This window comes from Anomalospiza imberbis, chromosome 28 (genome assembly GCF_031753505.1).
Source record: "Anomalospiza imberbis isolate Cuckoo-Finch-1a 21T00152 chromosome 28, ASM3175350v1, whole genome shotgun sequence".
In the NCBI taxonomy this organism is placed as follows: domain Eukaryota; kingdom Metazoa; phylum Chordata; class Aves; order Passeriformes; family Viduidae; genus Anomalospiza; species Anomalospiza imberbis.
Genome location: NC_089708.1, coordinates 1191765 through 1211212, shown reverse-complemented (window position 1 = coordinate 1211212; position 19448 = coordinate 1191765). Strand labels below are relative to the sequence as shown.

Below are 19448 nucleotides of genomic sequence, written 5' to 3'. Positions count from 1 at the left end.
GCCACCTCGTGCTGGTGACACTGCGACTGCCAGCCCAGCTGGGTGACACAGGGACTGTCAGCCCGGCTGGGTGACACAGGGACTGCCAGCCCGGCTGGGTGACACAGGGACTGTCAGCCCAGCTGGGTGACACCGGGACTGTCACCCCTGCTGGGTGACACCGGGACTGCCAGTCCGGCTGGGGGACACCGAGACTGTCAGTCCGGCTGGGTGACACTGGGACTGCCAGCCTGGCTGGGTGACACTGGGACTGCCACCCCTGCTGGGTGACACCGGGACTGCCAGCCCGGCTGGGTGACACTGGGACTGCCACCCCTGCTGGGTGACACCGGGACTGCCAGCCCGGCTGGGTGACACCGGGACTGCCAGCCCGGCTGGGTGACACTGGGACTGCCAGCCTGGCTGGGTGACACTGGGACTGCCAGCTCAGCCCTGCTCCCCACCAGGAGCCCCCCTTAGTCCTGAGTGGGGAACCCCAGGAAAAGCCCTAAGTGGGATCTCAGGTTTGGGCACTGAGCAGGGCTCAGGTTTGGGCAGGATCTCAGGTTTGGGCACTGAGCAGGGCTCAGGTTTGGGCAGGATCTCAGGTTTGGGCACTGAGCAGGGCTCAGGTTTGGGCAGGATCTCAGGTTTGGGCACTGAGCAGGGCTCAGGTTTGTGCGGGATCTCAGGTTTGGGCACTGAGCAGGGCTCAGGTTTGGGCAGGATCTCAGGTTTGGACACTGAGCAGGGCTCAGGTTTGGGCAGGATCTCAGGTTTGGGCACTGAGCAGGGCTCAGGTTTGGGCAGGATCTCAGGTTTGGGCACTGAGCAGGGCTCAGGTTTGGGCAGGATCTCAGGTTTGGGCACTGAGCAGGGCTCAGGTTTGGGCAGGATCTCAGGTTTGGGCACTGAGCAGGGCTCAGGTTTGGGCAGGATCTCAGGTTTGGGCACTGAGCAGGGCTCAGGTTTGGGCAGGATCTCAGGTTTGGGCACTGAGCAGGGCTCAGGTTTGGGCAGGATCTCAGGTTTGGGCACTGAGCAGGGCTCAGGTTTGGGCAGGATCTCAGGTTTGGGCACTGAGCAGGGCTCAGGTTTGGGCAGGATCTCAGGTTTGGGCACTGAGCAGGGCTCAGGTTTGGGCAGGATCTCAGGTTTGGGCACTGAGCAGGGCTCAGGTTTGGGCAGGATCTCAGGTTTGGGCACTGAGCAGGGCTCAGGTTTGGGCAGGATCTCAGGTTTGGGCACTGAGCAGGGCTCAGGTTTGGGCAGGATCTCAGATTTGGGCACTGAGCAGGGCTCAGGTTTGTGCGGGATCTCAGGTTTGGGCACTGAGCAGGGCTCAGGTTTGGCGGGATCTCAGGTTTGATCCCTGGACTGAGAATTTGGGGGCACTCGGGTCCCTGTTGACCCCGAGCACTCGGGTGATGCTCTGCCCCCCAGTCCTGTGCCAGATGCCAGCCTGAGCTGCGCCCGGGCACACGAGGCATGTCCAGGCTGTTCCTTAGCACTGCCTTTATTTTCACAGGGCGGCACGAGGCACGGAGAACACCCGAACACCGCGGCAGGAGCTGGCCTGAGCCCACACACCACACCTGACATCACCACAAACACATGGGACACACGACACGGGACACACAGAGCTGTCCTGGCAGCGAGGGACACAAATGCCAGGGGCGACAACAAAGCCATGAAGGCTCCCTGGAGGCCACAGGGATGGAGCAACAGGTGAGGTGGGGCTGAATCCCTCCGGAGGTGGCGGGGAGCGAGCGGGCTGGGAAGGAGGCCATGGCCAGGCCTCGTGGGTGGCGCAACTGCAGGTGGAGGGTCTGGGCTGGACCACAGGGGACCCCCTGAGCTGGGGGGGCTGCAGGTGAGCCACAGGAAGAGCTCACACAGTGCCAGCCCCTCAGGAGCTCCTCTTGAGCCGCAGGGCGTTGTCCAGGGCCACCAGCTGGCGCAGGAAGCCGCGGTTGGGGATGATCCCACGGTGGTCCTTGACCGTCTTTATGGCTTCGACCAGGGGCATGTGGTGGCGGATCATGAGGTAGGCGAGGACCAGGGTGGCCGACCTGCTGACCCCGACGGCACAGTGCACGAGGATCCTCCCTGGGGGGACACGGCGGCTGCGTCACGGCAGAGCCAGGAAAATCCCACATTTTCAGCCCAAAAAACCTGCTGAGCACCCGGCTGTGCCCTGGAGCACCCGCAGCCGTGGTGCAGGTGGGCAGCAGCTGGCAGAGGGTTAGGGCTGTGAGGAACCGAGGTCACCCTCGTGGCAAAGGGTGTCAGTGTGTCCTGATAGCCCAAAAGGGAAAGATCAGGCCCAGCAGCAGCTCAGGACACAGGCTGGGGCTGTCACGTGAGGGGACAGTGCCCTCATGCAGCCTGTTCCCTCTGGGGAGGAGGTGATGCCATGCAGAGGACACCACTGGGGTCATCCTATGAGGGGACACCATTGTGGTGATCCCATGAGGAGACACCATTGGGATTATCCCATGAGGAGACACCATTGGGGTCATCCCATGAGGAGGCACCATTGGGGTCATCCCACAAGGAGACACCATTCAGGTCATCCCACAAGGAGACACCATTCAGGTCATCCCCTGAGGAGATACCATTATGATTATCCCATGAAAATACACCACTGAGGTGATCCCATGAGGAGACATCACTGGGATTATCCCATGAAGAGACGCCATTGGGGTGATCCCACAAGGAGGCACCATTGGGATTATCCCATGAGGAGACACCATTGGGGTCATCCCATGAGGAGACATCATTGGGATTATCCCATGAGGAGACACCATTCAGGTCATCCCACAAGGAGACACCATTCGAGTCATCCCCTGAAGAGATACCATTATGATTATCCCATGAAAAGACACCACTGGGATTATCCCATGAGGAGACACCATTGGGGTCATCCCATGAGGAGACACCATTGGGGTCATCCCATGAGGAGACACCATTGGGGTCATCCCATGAGGAGACACCATCAAAGTGATCCCATTCAGGGGACACCATCGTGGTCATGCCATGAGGGGACACCATTGAGGTCATCCCATGAGGGGACACTATTGGGGTTATCCCATCCAGGGGACACCACCGAGGTCATCCCATGAGGGGACACCATTCCAGCCTGGAAACACCTCTGTTTCCCAGGATCCTTAACAACCACCACCACCAGACCACCACCCCAGCTCCCCACCTTCCCAGGACAGCTCCCCCCATCCCTTCTCCCTCTCCTCCCCCAGACCCTTGCCCGGGACCTTCGTTGAGGGCCTGGTGGATGAAGTCAGCGGCGGGGTAGAAGTAGGGGCTCATGTCGAACGAAGGGGAGTCGTGGGCCTCGATGCCCAGGTAGCGGATGCCCGTGCCCTCGTAGTAGTCGGCGCCGCCGCGCCAGCGGCAGTGCGAGGCGTTCAGCACGTGGGTGATGCGCAGCTGCAGCAGCTCCCGGCGGTTGGACGCGATGTCTCTGCAGGGACGGCAGGGAGGGGACACCTCAGAGTGCTAGAAGTGTCCCAGAACGGTGGAAAGGCTGTCCTGGATAAATGTTTCTGGCTGAGAGAGCTGGATGTAAAAACCTGGTGGATTTTTGAGATTCTTGGGTTTTAAGGTGATCTCACAGCTTGTGGACAGCCTACCTGTGCCCACCCCAGCTCGGCAGAGCTGGGACCTCCCTGCTCAGCTCCTTCCTCCTCCATCCCCACGCTCCACACCCCATCCTACTCTGCCTCACCTTCCCCAAAGAATCACTGGATCCCTGAATCTTCAAATCACAGAATCACAGAATCACAGAATTACAGAATCACAGATTCACTGAATTACTGAATTACAGAATCCCCCAAATCCCTGCATCACAGAATCACTGAATTACTGAATTACAGAATCCCTGAATCCCAGAATCACTGAATTATGGAATCACTGAATCACTAAACCAAACCCACAAACTCAACTCATCCATGGCACCCAGTGCCACATCCAATCTGGTTTTAAACACATCCAGGGATGGTGACTCCACCACATCCCCGGGCAGCCATTGCAGAACTTTATCACCCTTTCAGTAAAAACTTTTTCCTAATATCCAAGCTGTATTTCCCTTGGTGCAGCTTAAGGCTGTGTCCTCTGGTTCTGTCAGTGCTGCCTGGAGGAAGAGACCAACCCCACCTGAGTCCAGCCACCCTTCAGGGAGCTGCAGAGTGACAAGGTGCCCATTTCCCCATCCCAGATCTCCCCATTTCTCCCCATTTCCTGGAGTCTTCCCCAGTGGAAGAGGTTTTACAGCGACTTCTGTGAGCCAGAGAGAAGTTTGATCAGAGTATCCACGTTTACCCCTGAAAGAATTTCCTACCAAGGTCATTGACACAGAAACCAAGAAAGAAAGAAGGAGAAATAAGAGAAACCCACAACTGCCTATTCCAATGAGCATTTCTTTTGTCTCTTGACCAATGAGTAAAGGGTAAACTTCTGAGCTTTGTAAGAATGTATAAAAATGCTACAATAAAATGAATGAAAATGCATGCTACAATAAAATGAGAGAGAAAATGGAGCGTGTTGCTTTGTACGGCCTCCGTGTCCACCACGCCACCCCCGGTGCGTGTCGCTGGCCACACTTACTGGTCTCCCAGGTAGAGGCCCGGCCACACCTCGTCGGCGTGGTTGCAAGCCGTTTTGCCCGTGTACAGCAGCCGCTCCAGCTCGAAGACGCTGAGGATGGGGTGGCTCCCGCGCTCGTCCCGCGGGGCGCGGCTCGGGGACCTGCTGCTGGGCCTGTAGAGCCTGGACAGGAAAGCCATGGGCGCTGCCCAGCCCCACAAGGCATGCCTGTGGGGGCGGGGAGCCCGGACAGGGGCCTGGGGGTCACCTCTGCTGCCGCTGCCACCCACGGTCCTGTCGGGGAGCAGAGGAGAGGCTGTCAGGAGAAACGGCTCCTCACCGAGGGGCTGGAGGTGTCCAGGGCAGGGAATGGGGCTGGGACGAGCTGGAGCACCAGGAGGGGCTGAGGGAGCTGGAAAGGGGCTCAGCCTGGAGGAAAGGGGGTTCAGGAGGGACCTTGTGGCTCTGCACAACTCCTGACAGGAGGGGACTGTTGCCCTGATTTTTAAAAGTGTTAAGTTTTCTTTTATAGTTCTTTTGAAAGTTTTAAAATTCTCATCAAACTTCTTCAGCATTCTGATGATGTTTACATATTTCTATGTCAATAATGATTTGCATTCGTGTTTTGCATTCTTCTTTGTGGGAGGAGAGAATTGATGGACTGTCGGTTTGACCAGTGTGCTTGGAGAGGTGACAATTTCATCCTCCAACCCACGGTCACCTCTGGAATTCTATGTATTGTGAGGTCAAAAATAAAATTGGCTCTTTTTCTCAAACTCACCAAGCTTCTGTGTGCTCATTTTGTGTCCAATAGCGACAAGGAGGGACCTTGTGGCTCTGCACAGCTCCTGACAGAAGAGGACAACCGGGGGGATTTGGGATCTTATCCCAGGGAACAGGGACAGGAGCAGAGGGAACGGCCTCAGGTGGGGCAGGGCAGGCTCAGGGGGGAAAGCAGCAGGAATTTCCCCATGGAAAGGGTGCTCAGGCCTTGGAACTGCCCAGGGAGGTGCTGGAGTCACCAAGGAACAGCTGGAGGTGGCACTCAGTGCTTGAGGCTGGGGACAAGGTGGGCATCAGGCCACGATGATCCCAGAGGGCTTCTCCAGCCTCAGGGATTTTGGGATTCTGTGGTGCTGCAGTCTGGGACCTCTCACTCCATCCCCACTGGCCCAGAGCAGGCAAGTGCCACCCTGCTGAAGCCAGGTCACCCCCCCAGAGCATTCCCTGCATCCCTTCTGTGACACGTGAGCAATGCCACGCTGGCTCACAATCAAAGGGCAAATGTCGTGGGCATGTGTTAGGAGAGGTTTTATAGATCTGTGGTCATGTTTTGTCCCCCTTGACTTGTTATCAGGGGGTGGCCTGGGTTCGGGATATTTGGGAGGGTCGGCTCGTTACCATGGCAACAGCTGACCTCCAATCAAGGTGTCAGGACGTGATCTCCACCCTGGACAGAATTTTGGGAGGAGCCAAAGGGTTAAAAGGGAAAACCTCCGTTGTGTGGGCAAGCGCATGGTGGGAAAAATCCTTTGCTCCCGGCGCCGTAATATTTTCTCTATTCGGTCTCCTGCTGGGTTTTTTTTTTTGATAAGGTTTTAATCAACCTTTTTAAATCTTTTGAAAACGAGTAGCACTTCTCACACTTCCAAGAAGGAAAACTGCTGGGGAGAACTTCCAGCTGCCAGAGCTCCGAGCCTCCACGGGCCCAGCGTGGCTCCAGCCCCAAGGCTTTGGGCTGAGGCCACCTTGGCAGGAGATGCCCTGCCCAGGAGCCCCTCCCTGCTCTGCTGCCAGGGGACGGTGCCAGCTCGGGACTGGCTCTGCCAACCCACACTGGGAGGCGAGGAAAGGCGGCCAGGCCCGGGCACGGCACCAGGAGCGGGCAGGAAAAGCCCCAAAACAGGTGGAGGATTCCATACGGCACCAGGCAGCCTGGCCGCGGCACAAAACCCTGCGGGGCGGGCGGGGCAGGATTAACCCTCCCCGGGCACGGTCCTGCGGCGGCTCGGGAGCACCCGGGGCTGCTTTGGGCTGGGAAGAGTTAACTACAGGGCATGAGCAAGCTCCTTTTACCCAGCAGCTCCTCCAGGGCACGGCCCTGATCCCGAACCTGCATCGTTCGCTGCTGTCCCACATCTGCCCGGGCAGCTCCCGCTGCCAGATGTGGTCAGAGCGGCCTTTTTGTGCTCCCTTCGCTGCTGTCCCTCCCTGAGGAGGAGAAATTCTCCTTCTCACCTCGCCGCTGCTGCCCTGGAGCCTCCCCTCCCCTCGCAGCGCTGCCCGGCTGGGCTGGGGGAGGTGACATTCCCGGGACCTCCTCGGTCCTTCCCCCGCGACATTCCCGGGACCTCCTCGGTCCTTCCCCCGCGACATTCCCGGGACCTCCTCTGTCCTTTCCCCGTGACATTCCCGGGACCTCCTCGGTCCTTCCCCCGTGACATTCCCGGGACCTCCTCGGTCCTTCCCCCGTGACATTCCCGGGACCTCCTCTGTCCTTCCCCCGTGACATTCCCGGGACCTCCTCGGTCCCTCCTCTGTGACATTCCCGAGGCTCCAGCCAGCCGAGCAGGAGCAAGGAGCCCCCAGAGCCTCCAGCCATGTCTTGGCAACGCCGAGGAAAACGCGGCAAAGGCAGGGGGGAGCTCGGAGGGAGCCCAGGGAGACCCCGGGATGTCCCCATGTCCCTTCCCTGTGCCAGGGGAGATGCTCGGCCTCTGCCCGGCACGCCGGGTGCTGCCAGCCCTGCCCAGGTGTCACCCACATCCTCCCTGCTCGCTGGGCTCCTCCAGGCTGGGACAGGCTCCGGGCAGGGCCGAGCTCCCGGAACCTTGTGTGACCTTGGTGGCGACACGGCCGCGCGTCCCCAGCCCCGGGCAACGCCGGAATCAGCGGCTGGATCGTGGGGAGGGCTGGAAGGGCGGAATTCCAGCCGCTCTTATCGCCACAGCTGGCTGGAAAAACAGCCATTCCCACCCAGCCCGGGCTCCCAGCCCGGCCTGGAGCCGCCCGCAGCCCCCCGAGGTTCGGGGAGAGGCTCTGCCCCGCAGCCGGAGCTGGGAACAGCCCCTGGAGCGCTCCCGGCACTTCCCGCGCAGGGCTGGCCCCGGGCGGGGGGCAGAACCGGGGCTCGCCCGCTGCTCCCCGGCCCCCGGGCCCTGCTGGGATGGGGGATGGTCCTGGGGGATGGGAGATGGACCCGTGGGATGGGGGGGATGGACCCGTGGGATGGGGAGGATGGTCCTGTGGGGTGCAGGAATGATCCTGTGGGGTGCAGGGAGAGGTACAGGATGCAGGGATGATCCCGTGGGACGCAGGAATCATCCCGTGGGGTGCAGGAATGATCCCGTGGGATGGGGGAATGGTCCTGTGGGATGGGGACGATGGTCCTGTGGGGTGCAGGAATGATCCTGTGGGGTGCAGGGATGAGCCCGTGGGATGGGGGGATGGTCCTGTGGGGTGCAGGGATGATCCTGTGGGGTGCAGGAATGATCCTGTGGGGTGCAGGGATGAGCCCGTGGGATGGGGGGATGGTCCTGTGAGGTGCAGGGATGATCCTGTGGGGTGCAGGAATCATCCCGTGGGGTGCAGGAATGATTCTGTGGGATGAGGGGGGGTGGTCCTGTGGGGTGCAGGGATGATCCCACGGGATGGGGGGATGGTCCTGTGGGATGGGGAGGATGGTCCTGTGGGGTGCGGGGATGATCCCGCGGGATGGGAGGATGGTCCTGTGGGATGGGGGGGGGGGGGGATGGTCCTGTGGGGTGCAGGAATGATCCTGTGGGGTGCAGGAATTATCCTGTGGGGTGCAGGGATGATCCCGCGGGATGGGGGGATGGTCCTGTGGGATGGGGGGATGGTCCTGTGGGGTGCAGGGATGATCCCGCGGGATGGGGGGATGGTCCTGTGGGGTGCAGGGATGATCCCGTGGGGTGCAGGACGCAGGGATGATCCCGCGGGGTGCAGGGAGAGGTGCGGGACGCAGGGATGATCCCGTGGGACGCAGGAATCCTCCCGTGGGGTGCAGGAGGGAGCCGTGCCGAGGCTCCGCGCCCCAGGGACACCCCGGGACCCGCGGGGGGGTTCGGGCAGCCCCGAACGTACCTTGGCGAGGGCCGGGAGCCGGGGCAGGATCGGAGCGGGATCAGCTCCGGTCGGCCATGTCTCGCTGCCGCCGCCGCCGCTGGAGGGAGGCTGATGTCGGAGCAGCTATTTTAAGGCATGACATGGCCAGCGGCAGCCTTGTTTGTGCCAGCCTGGGCGCGGAGGGGACGCGCGGACACCTCGGAGCGCCCGCGGCCCCGCGCAGCAGCGACAGCGACAGGGCCCCCAGATGCTCCGCGGTGCCTCCTCCGCATCCCCCCGGAGCCGCGGGAGCGCGGGAGGAGGAGGAAAAGCTGCCCCGGCGGTGCTGAGGACAGGACTTCCCTCCCAGCCGTCTCCAGGCGATGATTTTCGGCGTTTTGTTTGTTTTTCTCAGGTATTTTTTGTATTTTTCCTTCCCAGGCGATTTTTTTTTGTTGTTATTTTTTTCTATTTTTCCTTCCCAGCTAATGGGTTTTTTTGATTTTTTTTTTTGTATTTTTTTTGTAATTTTCCTTCCCAGGCGATTTTTTTTTTTATTTTTGAGGGTATTTTTGCAATTTTTCCTTCACAGGTTTTGTTTTTTTTTTTTTTGTTTTTTTTTTTTTTTTTTTTTTTTTTTTTATTTTTCCTTCCCAGGCAATGTTTTATTGCATTATTTTGAGTATTTTTTTCTATTTTTCCTTCCCAGGTAGTGGTGTTTTTGGGTATTTTTTGGTATTTTTTCTATTTTTCCTTGCCAGGTAATGGTTTTTGTTTTTGTTTTGTTTTGTTTTTTAATTTTATTTTTCCTTCCCAGGCAATGTTTTTTTGTATTATTTTGGGTATTTTTCCTTCCCAGGCAAGGAATTTTTTGGGTTTTTTTGTATTTTCCCTTCCCAGGCGATGTTATTTTGTATTTTTTTCCCAGCTGACCTCGTCCCACTCCCCTTTTTGTACATCCAGGGCTTGGCGAGGATTTCTCCATGCACAGAGAAAATAACCTTGGATTTATGTGGAGATATCAAAGCAGGGAATGGCTTGGCTTGGGAAAGATCTTTAAGTTCACCTCGTTCCATGGTTCTCTTCCAAACTGAGACAATTTACAAATTCCTGTCAAAGGCAGGGAATATTTTTTTTCCGGGGGGTGAAAAAAAAAATTAAAAAATGATTTTTTTTTTTAAAAGAAAGAAAAATTTTAAAAAAGGGAACTCACGTTTGATTGTTTTGTTTTTTTTTTTCTGTTGTTTTGACAGATGCTAAACGCCACCATTGATTTCACAAGCGCTGCAATGTTTCAGTTAAACATTTTCCAGAAAAGTTTGACTCAGATGAGAAAGTGGGAGTGTGGTGGGAATAATGATGAGGAAGAATGGAAATGAGCTGTTCCCGGTGGAACCACACATCCCGAGATTCCCCCACTCATGCCGACATTCCCCCACTCATCCCGAGATTCCCCCACTCATCCCGAGATTCCCCCACTCCAGCTTGCTGGAAACCCAGGAATTTCTCCTGGTTTTTTGCAGCTGAGCCTGTGTTAATTTAATCCTGGGATTTATTCCCGCATTTAATCCTGGATTTAATCCCAGATTATCCCAGAGGGACTGAGCAGGGAGGTCCTGGGCAGGGCTGCTGCTCTCCCCTCACCGAGCCCATGGGATTTTGCAGCTCTGGGATGCTCCAGCTTGGGAAAAACCTGCCCTGAACCCTGGAAAATGGGGTTGGTTATCCTTAACCTGCAGAAAAATTGAGTTTTCACTTTGGCCTGGCCACACTCCTCCAAAAAAAGAGGCACTGAGAGTGTGAAAAATGCATATTTTATGATTGGCTTTTTGCAAATATTACAGTTAATATTACATGTGTAATGTTAGAAAGTTATGCTGTATTAATTATTTTAAGTATCGTGTTAAATATAGTTTTATGTTACAACATAATGTTAAAATAGAAACTCTGTGATGTAAGATATTTTTCCTAGCTCAAGAAAGGGATGAGATAATCAAGAAACTCTTCACACAGAGATAACAGCGACAGGACACATAAAGAGTTACAGCCTCCTTATCAGAAAATACAAACATCCTTCCACCTCCTCTCCGTCTTTATGGAACCACCGGGATTAAGGGGAAGAAGTTGACAAAAAACAGAAAAATTGTTAATTTGCAAGGAATTTCTGCACCATGTGTGAGATATATGAACATGCAACAGGCTGTTGCAGTTAAGGGTTATTCCTTTGTTCACAAGGCGTGTTTTTGGCAGCTCAGTGCCCAAAAACATCCGGACATCCGAAATTCTTTGCTTTTTATTGCCTTGTAATTGTCCTAACATACATTTTTCTTACTCTAATTGTATTACTATTTTTATAACCATTTTATTATTATTAAACTTTTAAAAATTCTAAAAACAAGTGATTGGCGTTTTTCACAAGAGGAAATCCCTGAGCTCTGTCAGGATTTCAGTGTGGGCAGCAGCAGCCCCGGCCCTCCCCTGTCCCAGGGAACCGCATTCCCAGCAGTGTGGGGGAAAAAAAATGTTTCTGAACAGAAGACACTGCAAGGCCCAGCATGAAAGGTTAAATCTGAATTAAAAACAACCCACAAAAAAATAAACCACAATAAAAATCTGAATTAAAAAAAAGTACCACAAAAAAAAAATAAAACCCACAAAAAGAACCCACAAAAAAAGGTTAAATCTGAATTAAAGCAAAACAAAAACAACCAACAAAAAACCTACAAAAAATAAATCTGAATTAAAAAAAAACCCACAGAAAACCCCCCAAAAAATCCCACCCCAAAAACAGAATACAAAACCCTCCAAAAAAAAGAAAAACCAACAAAAAGCTACACGGAAGAAAAGGAGGTGGATAAATGTTTTGGCAGCATGTGTCCTGCAGGGAGCTCGCTGGTCATTTAGGCCCAGGATTAGCAGTTGTTCTGGTTTTGTTCCAGTAATAAAGTCATTTAGGCCCGGGATTAGCGGTTGTTCTGGTTTTGTTCCAGTAATAAAGTCATTTAGGCCTGGGATTAGTGCTTTTTCTGGTTTTGTTCCAGCAATAAAACCGGGATTGCTTTGTGGGGCAGCCAGAAGTCCCCAGCAAAGGTGGGAGGGCTCCTCAATAATGACATTTCAGATGCTCCGAGGCTGATGATGGAAATTGGGTAGAAATTGCTTTCAGTCTGAAATATAAATTCTGTGTGGTGGTTTTGGCTTGCTAATTTGAGATTTTGTTAATTTTGAGATTTTTTGGGTGGTGTGTTGTGAGTTTGCAGGCCCCATGCTGGGCAACTCCCTGGGGGCTCCCCTGGCGGGGGAGACCCTCCCGGAGCAGTTCTGTCAGGAAAAGCAGGCGCACAGGACTTTTTCGGTCTTCAGGTTCTTGTTTTATTGTCATCTTATCAAGCCGTCTGCACCCGGACCTTGCATGCCCGAAAGCAGCACAAAAATGGTTAACAGCCTCGTGTTGCAAGGCCTTTTAAGACTAATCAAAAAGTAAACTACCCAATTAAGAAATGGCACCTAGATTATTTTCCTTTCTAGCCCAATAACTGACCCCTCAAGACCCGCAGTGCGGATTTTTGTACCCAATTACAAGATACCACCCAAACCCAAGAAGAAAGAGGAAGAAGAAGAAAGGAGAAAGGAACTCGAGGCAACACCCTGTACCCTCCACCTTGAACCCATCTATAACATGCTAAAAATCCTAAACCCTAAATTCCTCACCCATGTGACACACTGCACTACTCTCTGCAATCCCTACAATCTATTTCACACTTGTGTGGTTTCTGGTTTACTTTGAAGCTTTGGAGGCCTTCTCCATTAATGAGGGTGAACGTCAGCGTTTTCCTGGGAGTCTGCAGTGGTTTGACATGGAAGTAAATTCTTTCAGGAAGTTGGGTCAAACCAATGAGTGGTCAAGTTTGGATATTGGCACCTAAAGTGACCACTGAAGGTATGGATACACCTCTGAGAACACAGGGGGTTAAAAGCAGGAACTCCCAAGAGCTCGCTCTCTTTGGTTCCGGTCAGGGTGCAGTGCAGATCTCCCCTGCCCAGCCATGGGCTGGGTGGGGGAGGGGAAGCCATGAGGCCTGGTCGAGGTGAGCCGAGGGGTAGAAGGACTGGAAACGAGCCAGCTCCTGTGGACGGAAGGGTGGAGAGAAGTGGAGATGTCTTTGTCATCCCCCCCACAGAGGGAAGAGACAGAGAGTCCGGACGGCACCTGTAACTTTGCCGGCGCGGAGGAGAAGGAGGGAGGGAAGGCGCCCAGCCTTGGCCTTGGGAATTGGTTTCTGGGCAGAGATTTCAGCTGTCCAGGGAGTCTGAACTTTTAAACCTTTCCTGGGAAATGAAGGCTTTGTAAAATATTACTCCTCCTTGATTTGAAGTAGAAGAGAGACAGTCTGGGATCCGAGATGATGGAAGAGGAAATTTTTGAGTTGGAAGGAGATGATGGAGTGGCTTGTGGCTGGACTTTTCTTGTTAGCCATAGACTGAACCAAATTCTCCTGTGACAGAGACTGCATTTAGGGTGATGCGGTGGTGGGCCAAGAGACCTGTTTCAGTGATTACCGACAGAGGAGTGTAGAGAACAGAGGAGAGATGAAGAGGGTGTGGAGAGGCCCTCTGTCTTCAGAGAAGAAGAAGAGGAGAAGAGGACCTCTGTTCTTGGACCCTCAGCCCCAGGGGGAAAGGGGGGGACTGTAGTCCCGAGATGAGAAACTGAACTGTTGTCTCTTTTGGTCCATGGCAAAGCATCCTTAAAGGAGCCCTATGAGCAGTCTGTCCATGCACGGTGGTGAGAGCACTGTGACATGGAAAGGAGAGTGTCACCATGGCAGATTTTCTCCGGGCGGTTGCCATGTGTGACATGGAAACACAAGGGTGGCAATTGTGTTTCCTGGGGGGGGGTCAGTGGCAGAGGAGAGACTCCTGTCTCCCTTGAAAGAGTGAGTATTGATTATCTGAAGGGTGGCAACTTGATCAGGATCCTGGGTGGTGTCTCACTGTTGGGTTTGTTTGGAAATTAGGTGGGAGGAGGAGGGGTGTTTTGGAAAGTCTTCATCCAGGATTTCGTGTTTGTAGTTTTTATAGTAGTAGTAGTTTAATAAAGTTCTTTTCTTTGTTATTAAGCTTGGGCCTGCTCTGCTCTGTTCCTGATCACATCTCACAGCAATTATTTGGGAAGGTGCATTTTCATGGGGGCGCTGGCATTGCACCAGTGTCGAACCATGACAGAGTCAGAGCACTCCAGGGCAGACAGGGGGATATTCCCCTTGCCCTGGGTTCCCACATCGTGTTAATGAGCGTGGTGGGTTTTGGTGTTGGTTAATAATTAGTGTACTTACTTCTTGTTGTGAGGTAGGACTAGGAGAAAGGCAAGGTAGGTTTAAAATTTTAAAAGGGTATAAAGAAAAAATATTAATAGTAATCAAAAGAGCAATAAAAATTGGAATAAAACTTTTAGAATACTTTTCTCTTTTTTTACAACTTTTTTTCTTTTTTTTAATTGACAATGTAAAGAAATGAAACTTAAAATTGTGGCTGGGCCCACTGAAGGAGAGGCACCCTCTGCTCCGTGGCACATCCAGAGGATTTGGGAACACGGGCAGAGCAGCGGAGTCTGAGCAGGGATCTGGGAACGGGAAGGGATGGGAGCCATTGGATGGCATCCCTGGGATGGAATGGATGGGATCCATGGGATGGGATCAGTGGGATGGGATGGGATGGGATCAATGGGATGGGATCAATGGGATAGGATCCATGGGATGGGATCAGTGGGATGGGATGGGATCAGTGGGATGGGATCAGTGGGATGGGATCGATGGGATGGGATGGGATGGGATGGGATGGGATGGGATGGGATGGGATGGGATAGGATCCATGGGATGGGATCAGTGGGATGGGATCAATGGGATGGGATGGGATGGGATGGGATGGGATGGGATAGGATCCATGGGATGGGATCAGTGGGATGGGATCAGTGGGATGGGATCGATGGGATGGGATGGGATGGGATGGGATCCATGGGATGGGATCAGTGGGATGGGATCAATGGGATGGGATCAATGGGATGGGATGGGATGGGATCCATGGGATGAGATCCATGGGATGGGATCAGTGGGATGGGATCTGTAGGATGGGATCAGTAGGATGGGATGGGATCAGTAGGATGGGATGGGATCAGTGGGATGGGATCAATGGGATAGGATCCATGGGATGGGATGGGATCCATGGGATGGGATGGGATCCATGGGATGAGATCCATGGGATGGGATCAGTGGGATGGGATCTGTAGGATGGGATCCGTAGGATGGGATCCACGGGATGGGATGAGATCCATGGGATGGGATGGGATCCATGGGATGAGATCCATGGGATGGATGAGATGGGATCAGTGGGATGGGATCAGTCGGATGGGATAGGATCCATGGGATGGGATCAGTGGGATGGGATCAAATGGAAGCACAGCTGGAAAAGTTCACGGATGCAGCCACTGGAGGCTGCTCTGGTCATACATAAATCACCTTCACCATCCTTCACCAAAAGAACAAAAACAACCTCTGCCAGCCCCTTCCATCCCCCAGCTGCGGATAAACCTGGAAAACCCCTCCTGGAGGGGGGATCCCTCAGCTCCCAGCCCCACTTGTGTGGGATTCATGGCCCTGACCTTCAGTCCTGTCCCATTTGGGTGCCACCCTCTCCCCTCCAGGGACATTCCCATTGTTATGCCAGGAGGTTCCTGCGGAATTCACTCTGAAATCTCCTCTTCAAACAGATAATTAAAATGTAATGGTGTTTATATTGCAGATGGAGCCGAAAGAAAAATAATAATAGTAATAATAATCACAATAAACAGGACTTTGCTGCTCAGGAGAGTTTGTCAAATGGCTCCTGGAGAGGCTGGGCACACTTTAATGAGTTTAATGATGAGGATTTACACTCAGCAAACTTATTCCATTGTTCACAGGTGGCTGCTGAGGTGAAGCTGCTTTCAGGGGCAGCCGGAGCTGTGACTGCAGCAGGACAAAATAAAAATAAAATAATAATAATAAAAAAAGGGCATTAAAATCCCATAATTTTTACAGCAGCGGATCTGCAGAATGGAATTTCAGCTCTGCAGAGTTCAGGAGCGATCCTGGATTAATGGCTTGGCTTTTCCAGGCCATTCAGACTGGCTCGTTTCATGCAAGATAAATTACAGGACCCTGCCTGCCCTGGAACCTCAGAGAGCTTGGGATAACTCAGGGGTAACTCATGGATAACTCAGGGGTAATTCAGGGATAACTCAGGGGTAACTCAGGGGTAACTCAGGGGTAACTCAGGGGTAATTCAGGGGTAACTCAGGGGTAATTCAGGGGTAACTCAGGGGTAACTCTGGAGTAACTCATGGATAACTCAGGGGTAACTCGGGGGTAACTCAGGGATAACTCAGAGGTAACTCAGGTGTAACTCAGGGGCAATTCAGAGGTAATTCAGGGATAACTCAGGGGTAACTCAGGGATAACTCAGGGGTAACTTGGGGGTAACTCAGGGGTAACTCAGGGGTAACTCAGGCATAACTCAGAGGTAATTCAGAGTTAATTCAGGGATAACTCAGGGATCACTGAGGGATAACTCAGGGGTAACTCACGGATCACTCAAGGGTAACTCAGGGGTTACTCAGGGGTTACTCAGGGTCACAGCTGGGCCTGGGTCCCATCCCTGGCACAGGGCCATGTTCTTGGGGCTGCACCCAGCCCCAGCTGGAACTGAAATTTCCTGTAAAGCAAAAAGCACCGAAGGCCAACTCCCAGTGAGCCCCTAGAGCAGCCCCACGGGTGCTGCACAATCGTCTCCTAAAACCGGGGGCTGCCTTGCTCTGTGGGACAAAACAGCTTCGTGTGGCTGAGGGGAGGTGGCTTCAGGTCCGAGCTTAACCCTGCTGCAAATAAAGAGGCAGCCCAGCCTAACAAAGCTGAGAAATCCAAGTGCTGGGAGCCCAAATCCCGATTTCCTGATGGTAAAATTGGCTGCACCCACCCGGACAGAGCTCAGGGCTGACCCGCAGCTCTGCTCTCCTGGGGAAAGCTTGGAAGCAATGGAAAATATCCAGGATTTGCCTCTGCTCCCCTCCTGCCACTCCCCTGGCGGGTTTTTGCCACCCACATGGGCACTTCATCACTGTTCTCCTTCCTTTTGGAAAGCGCTGACGTGTAATTATTGCCGTGATTAACGCTCTTGTGCAGCTAATTGTAATTACACCTTCCCATCCCCAGCCTCAATTACTCATCCTCGCCTCAGCCCAATGTTTTCCTTTCCCCAAGTTTCTGGAAGTTGTCTGGCCTGGATAAACAATCGCAGCAAACCATCCCAGCATCCCAAACTCCTCAGTTTCCTCCACAGGGATTAATTTCGGGCCATAAGAATGAAAAAAGGTCGGCTCATGGGCTGGTGTAAATCCACCACGCTGATTTACAGCAGGGGAGGTGTCAGATATTTCACCGAGAAGCCGCTGACATCCCAGGAAATATTGCTGAGGGAGTCCCCATGTACCAAAAAATCCATAATTGTTGAGATATTGGGATGCTGGGACACAAGACAGATGATGGGCTTTGGACCTGGTTAGCATAAGAGATTTGATGCCTTGGCAAGAGCAAACTTTGAGGATTAAAAGAAGATTCACTCAGACTGGTTTACTAGAAAAAAAAGAAAATTACACCAGACTTCTGCAAGCCAGAGGTGTTTAAGATGTGTAAGTCTGTTTATGTGATGATTAACCCAATCACTGCAGTAAAACATTAGTGGTCTTCCTAGAGTAAGTCTATAAACAGTTGTACTCCACAATAAAATTGGATTTTTTACCGTCACACCGAGTCCCTGTCTCTCCTCATCGCTGATACACCCCAGGCTCTGCCAGAATACACCAGTTGTACAGGGAGGATCTTGGAATAAATCCTAATAAAAGCCATTGGTGCCTTTTTGGGCTACCTAAAAGCAGAGGGCAGACAAAATTAAAGCATTTCTATTTATTGAAGGGTCTTCAGGGATATTTAGGGCAGACAAAGCCCCCCCAGGGGCTACACCCAAAAATGGATGATGGGTCATGGGTTTTTATACTTTTGTAAGTTTGGTCCATTTGCATATTGGGGTTAATCTTCCAATTACAGCTTCAGGTCATGAAGTCAGTGACCCCAGGTTTGCTGCCCCCAACTTGTTGGAGTCCAGGACACCCCTCTGGCTGCCCTGGCTGGCTCCAGACCCTGGCAGGAGGCTCGCAGACCTTGTCAAGAAGTCAAAAACTCCTGTGGCTTCAATTTTAGCCCGTGGAAAAAACTGCCAAGTCTGTATGAGGAGTTATAAGCCACAAGGGTTTGAGTAGTGTGGTAGTTGAACTAACACAGGGTGAAAAAGTAGAAATTTGGTGTTTTTAAGAATATAATTCAGGGGGTCAAGATGGAGGAATTTAGGCATGTCCTGGTCTTCTTTTCCTTCTCCTTGCCCTCCATGTCTTGGTGTGATGGTGACACTTTTCTATTGGTTTAAGGTAAAGATTCACAGTCTAACATGGGTGATAGGTACTGGCAAAAAATTGTAAACATGGCACACGTAGTTTTGAGTATATAATGTGGGAGCCGCCCAAGGCTCAGGGGCAGATTGCCATGGCTTCCTTTCAGGACGGACCTCGGCAGGTCAGAGAAAGAATGTTATAGATAAGGGAAAATAAACAACCTTGAAAACGCAATTGGATGCATTCCAGACTCCTTCTTTGTCTGCATGGGCTGGGAAAAGAACTTTCACACTGTTGGGGTCCCAACAAGCTGACCTCGACACCAACTCACTTTTGTTTCCATCTCTCAGGCCTGAGGCAGGGAGGTGTCCTTGGTTCCCAGCCTGGAGAGGAATTGTTGTGTCTGCCCCAAATGGGGAAGCAGCAGCTCACAGTGTGTGTGGAGTTTGGAGTTCTACACTAAAGAACTGCAGGGTTACAAATGGATGGAAAACAGAAAAGCTGAAATCCTGAGGCATCACCACAAAAAGGAAGCTCCAGAGCCAAAGCCACAAACGACTTCCAGAATGAGGCGGTTTCAGCTCAGCAGCCTGGCAGGGCTTAGCTGGGCTCGCTCCAGACCAGGTGACAGCAGATTTATGGGTCCCCAGGAGCTGGGAGTGGGGGTTTGATGGAGCTGAGCTGTTCCTGGAGCTGTGGGAATGCAGAAGGGCTTGGTGTGGAAGCCTGGGGGAAAACTGGGTTGGGCTCCTTGCTTCATCCTCCCCTGGGCTCTAATTCCGGGCTGTAGGCCGGGCCTTGCGAGGCACAGCAGCTCCAAAATCCACCCCATTCCCAAAAAACCTGCAGGAAGGAAAGAAGGAATGAAGGAATGAAGGAATGAAGGAATGAAGGAATGAAGGAATGAAGGAATGAAGGAATGAAGGAAGAGGTGAACTCCCAGCCCAGAGATTGCTGCAGGGCCAGCCTGGTGCCACCCAGGCCAGGGACAGGGACACAAAACAAGGACAGGCTGGTGCCAGCCCTGCCAGTTCCCAGTGCTGATTTGAGCTGTGACTACAGTAAAACGCCCGCCCTTGCCCCTGCCTGCAGCTGAGAGCTGACAGGAAGCTTTTTTTCTTTTTGGGAAAAAAAAAAAAAAAAATCAATTTTCAGCCTTCAAAGGCTCCGTGCCTCAGCTGCTGTTCCCGGCCCCAAACTCTGCTGCGTGTTTTCCCTCAGCTGACTGGAACGAGCAGCTGGGACTCACCTGAAAAGTGCCATAAATCATCCCCCTGCCCTTTTTGCCAGCCTTGGTGCCTGACCTGCATCCTCTGAGACCAGA

At 52.9% G+C, this 19448-nt stretch overlaps 2 protein-coding genes across 2 annotated transcripts in view; both read right to left on the bottom strand.

The window, feature by feature from the left end:
• Positions 1 to 19448, bottom strand: part of TTI2 (TELO2 interacting protein 2) — a 456481-nt gene that overhangs the window by 17853 nt on the left and 419180 nt on the right. The window lies entirely within an intron of this gene.
• Positions 1478 to 8789, bottom strand: DUSP26 (dual specificity phosphatase 26). Its single transcript, XM_068174584.1, has 4 exons — positions 8686 to 8789; positions 4603 to 4875; positions 3252 to 3460; positions 1478 to 2088 (listed from the first exon to the last, which is right to left on the bottom strand). The coding sequence occupies exons 2-4, from the start codon at positions 4779 to 4781 to the stop codon at positions 1889 to 1891; spliced, it is 588 nt and encodes a 195-aa protein (XP_068030685.1). The 5' UTR covers positions 4782 to 4875; positions 8686 to 8789; the 3' UTR covers positions 1478 to 1888.

Excerpts from the sequence above, each read along its gene's own strand:
- DUSP26 (XM_068174584.1), bottom strand. The coding sequence starts at position 4,781 with ATGGCTTTCCTGTCCAGGCTCTACAGGCCCAGCAGCAGGTCCCCGAGC. Across the intron at positions 3,461-4,602 it reads GGCCTCTACCTGGGAGACCA|AGACATCGCGTCCAACCGCC; the intron begins GTAAGTGTGGCC and ends CCGTCCCTGCAG. Across the intron at positions 2,089-3,251 it reads CCACCAGGCCCTCAACGAAG|GGAGGATCCTCGTGCACTGT; the intron begins GTCCCGGGCAAG and ends GTGTCCCCCCAG.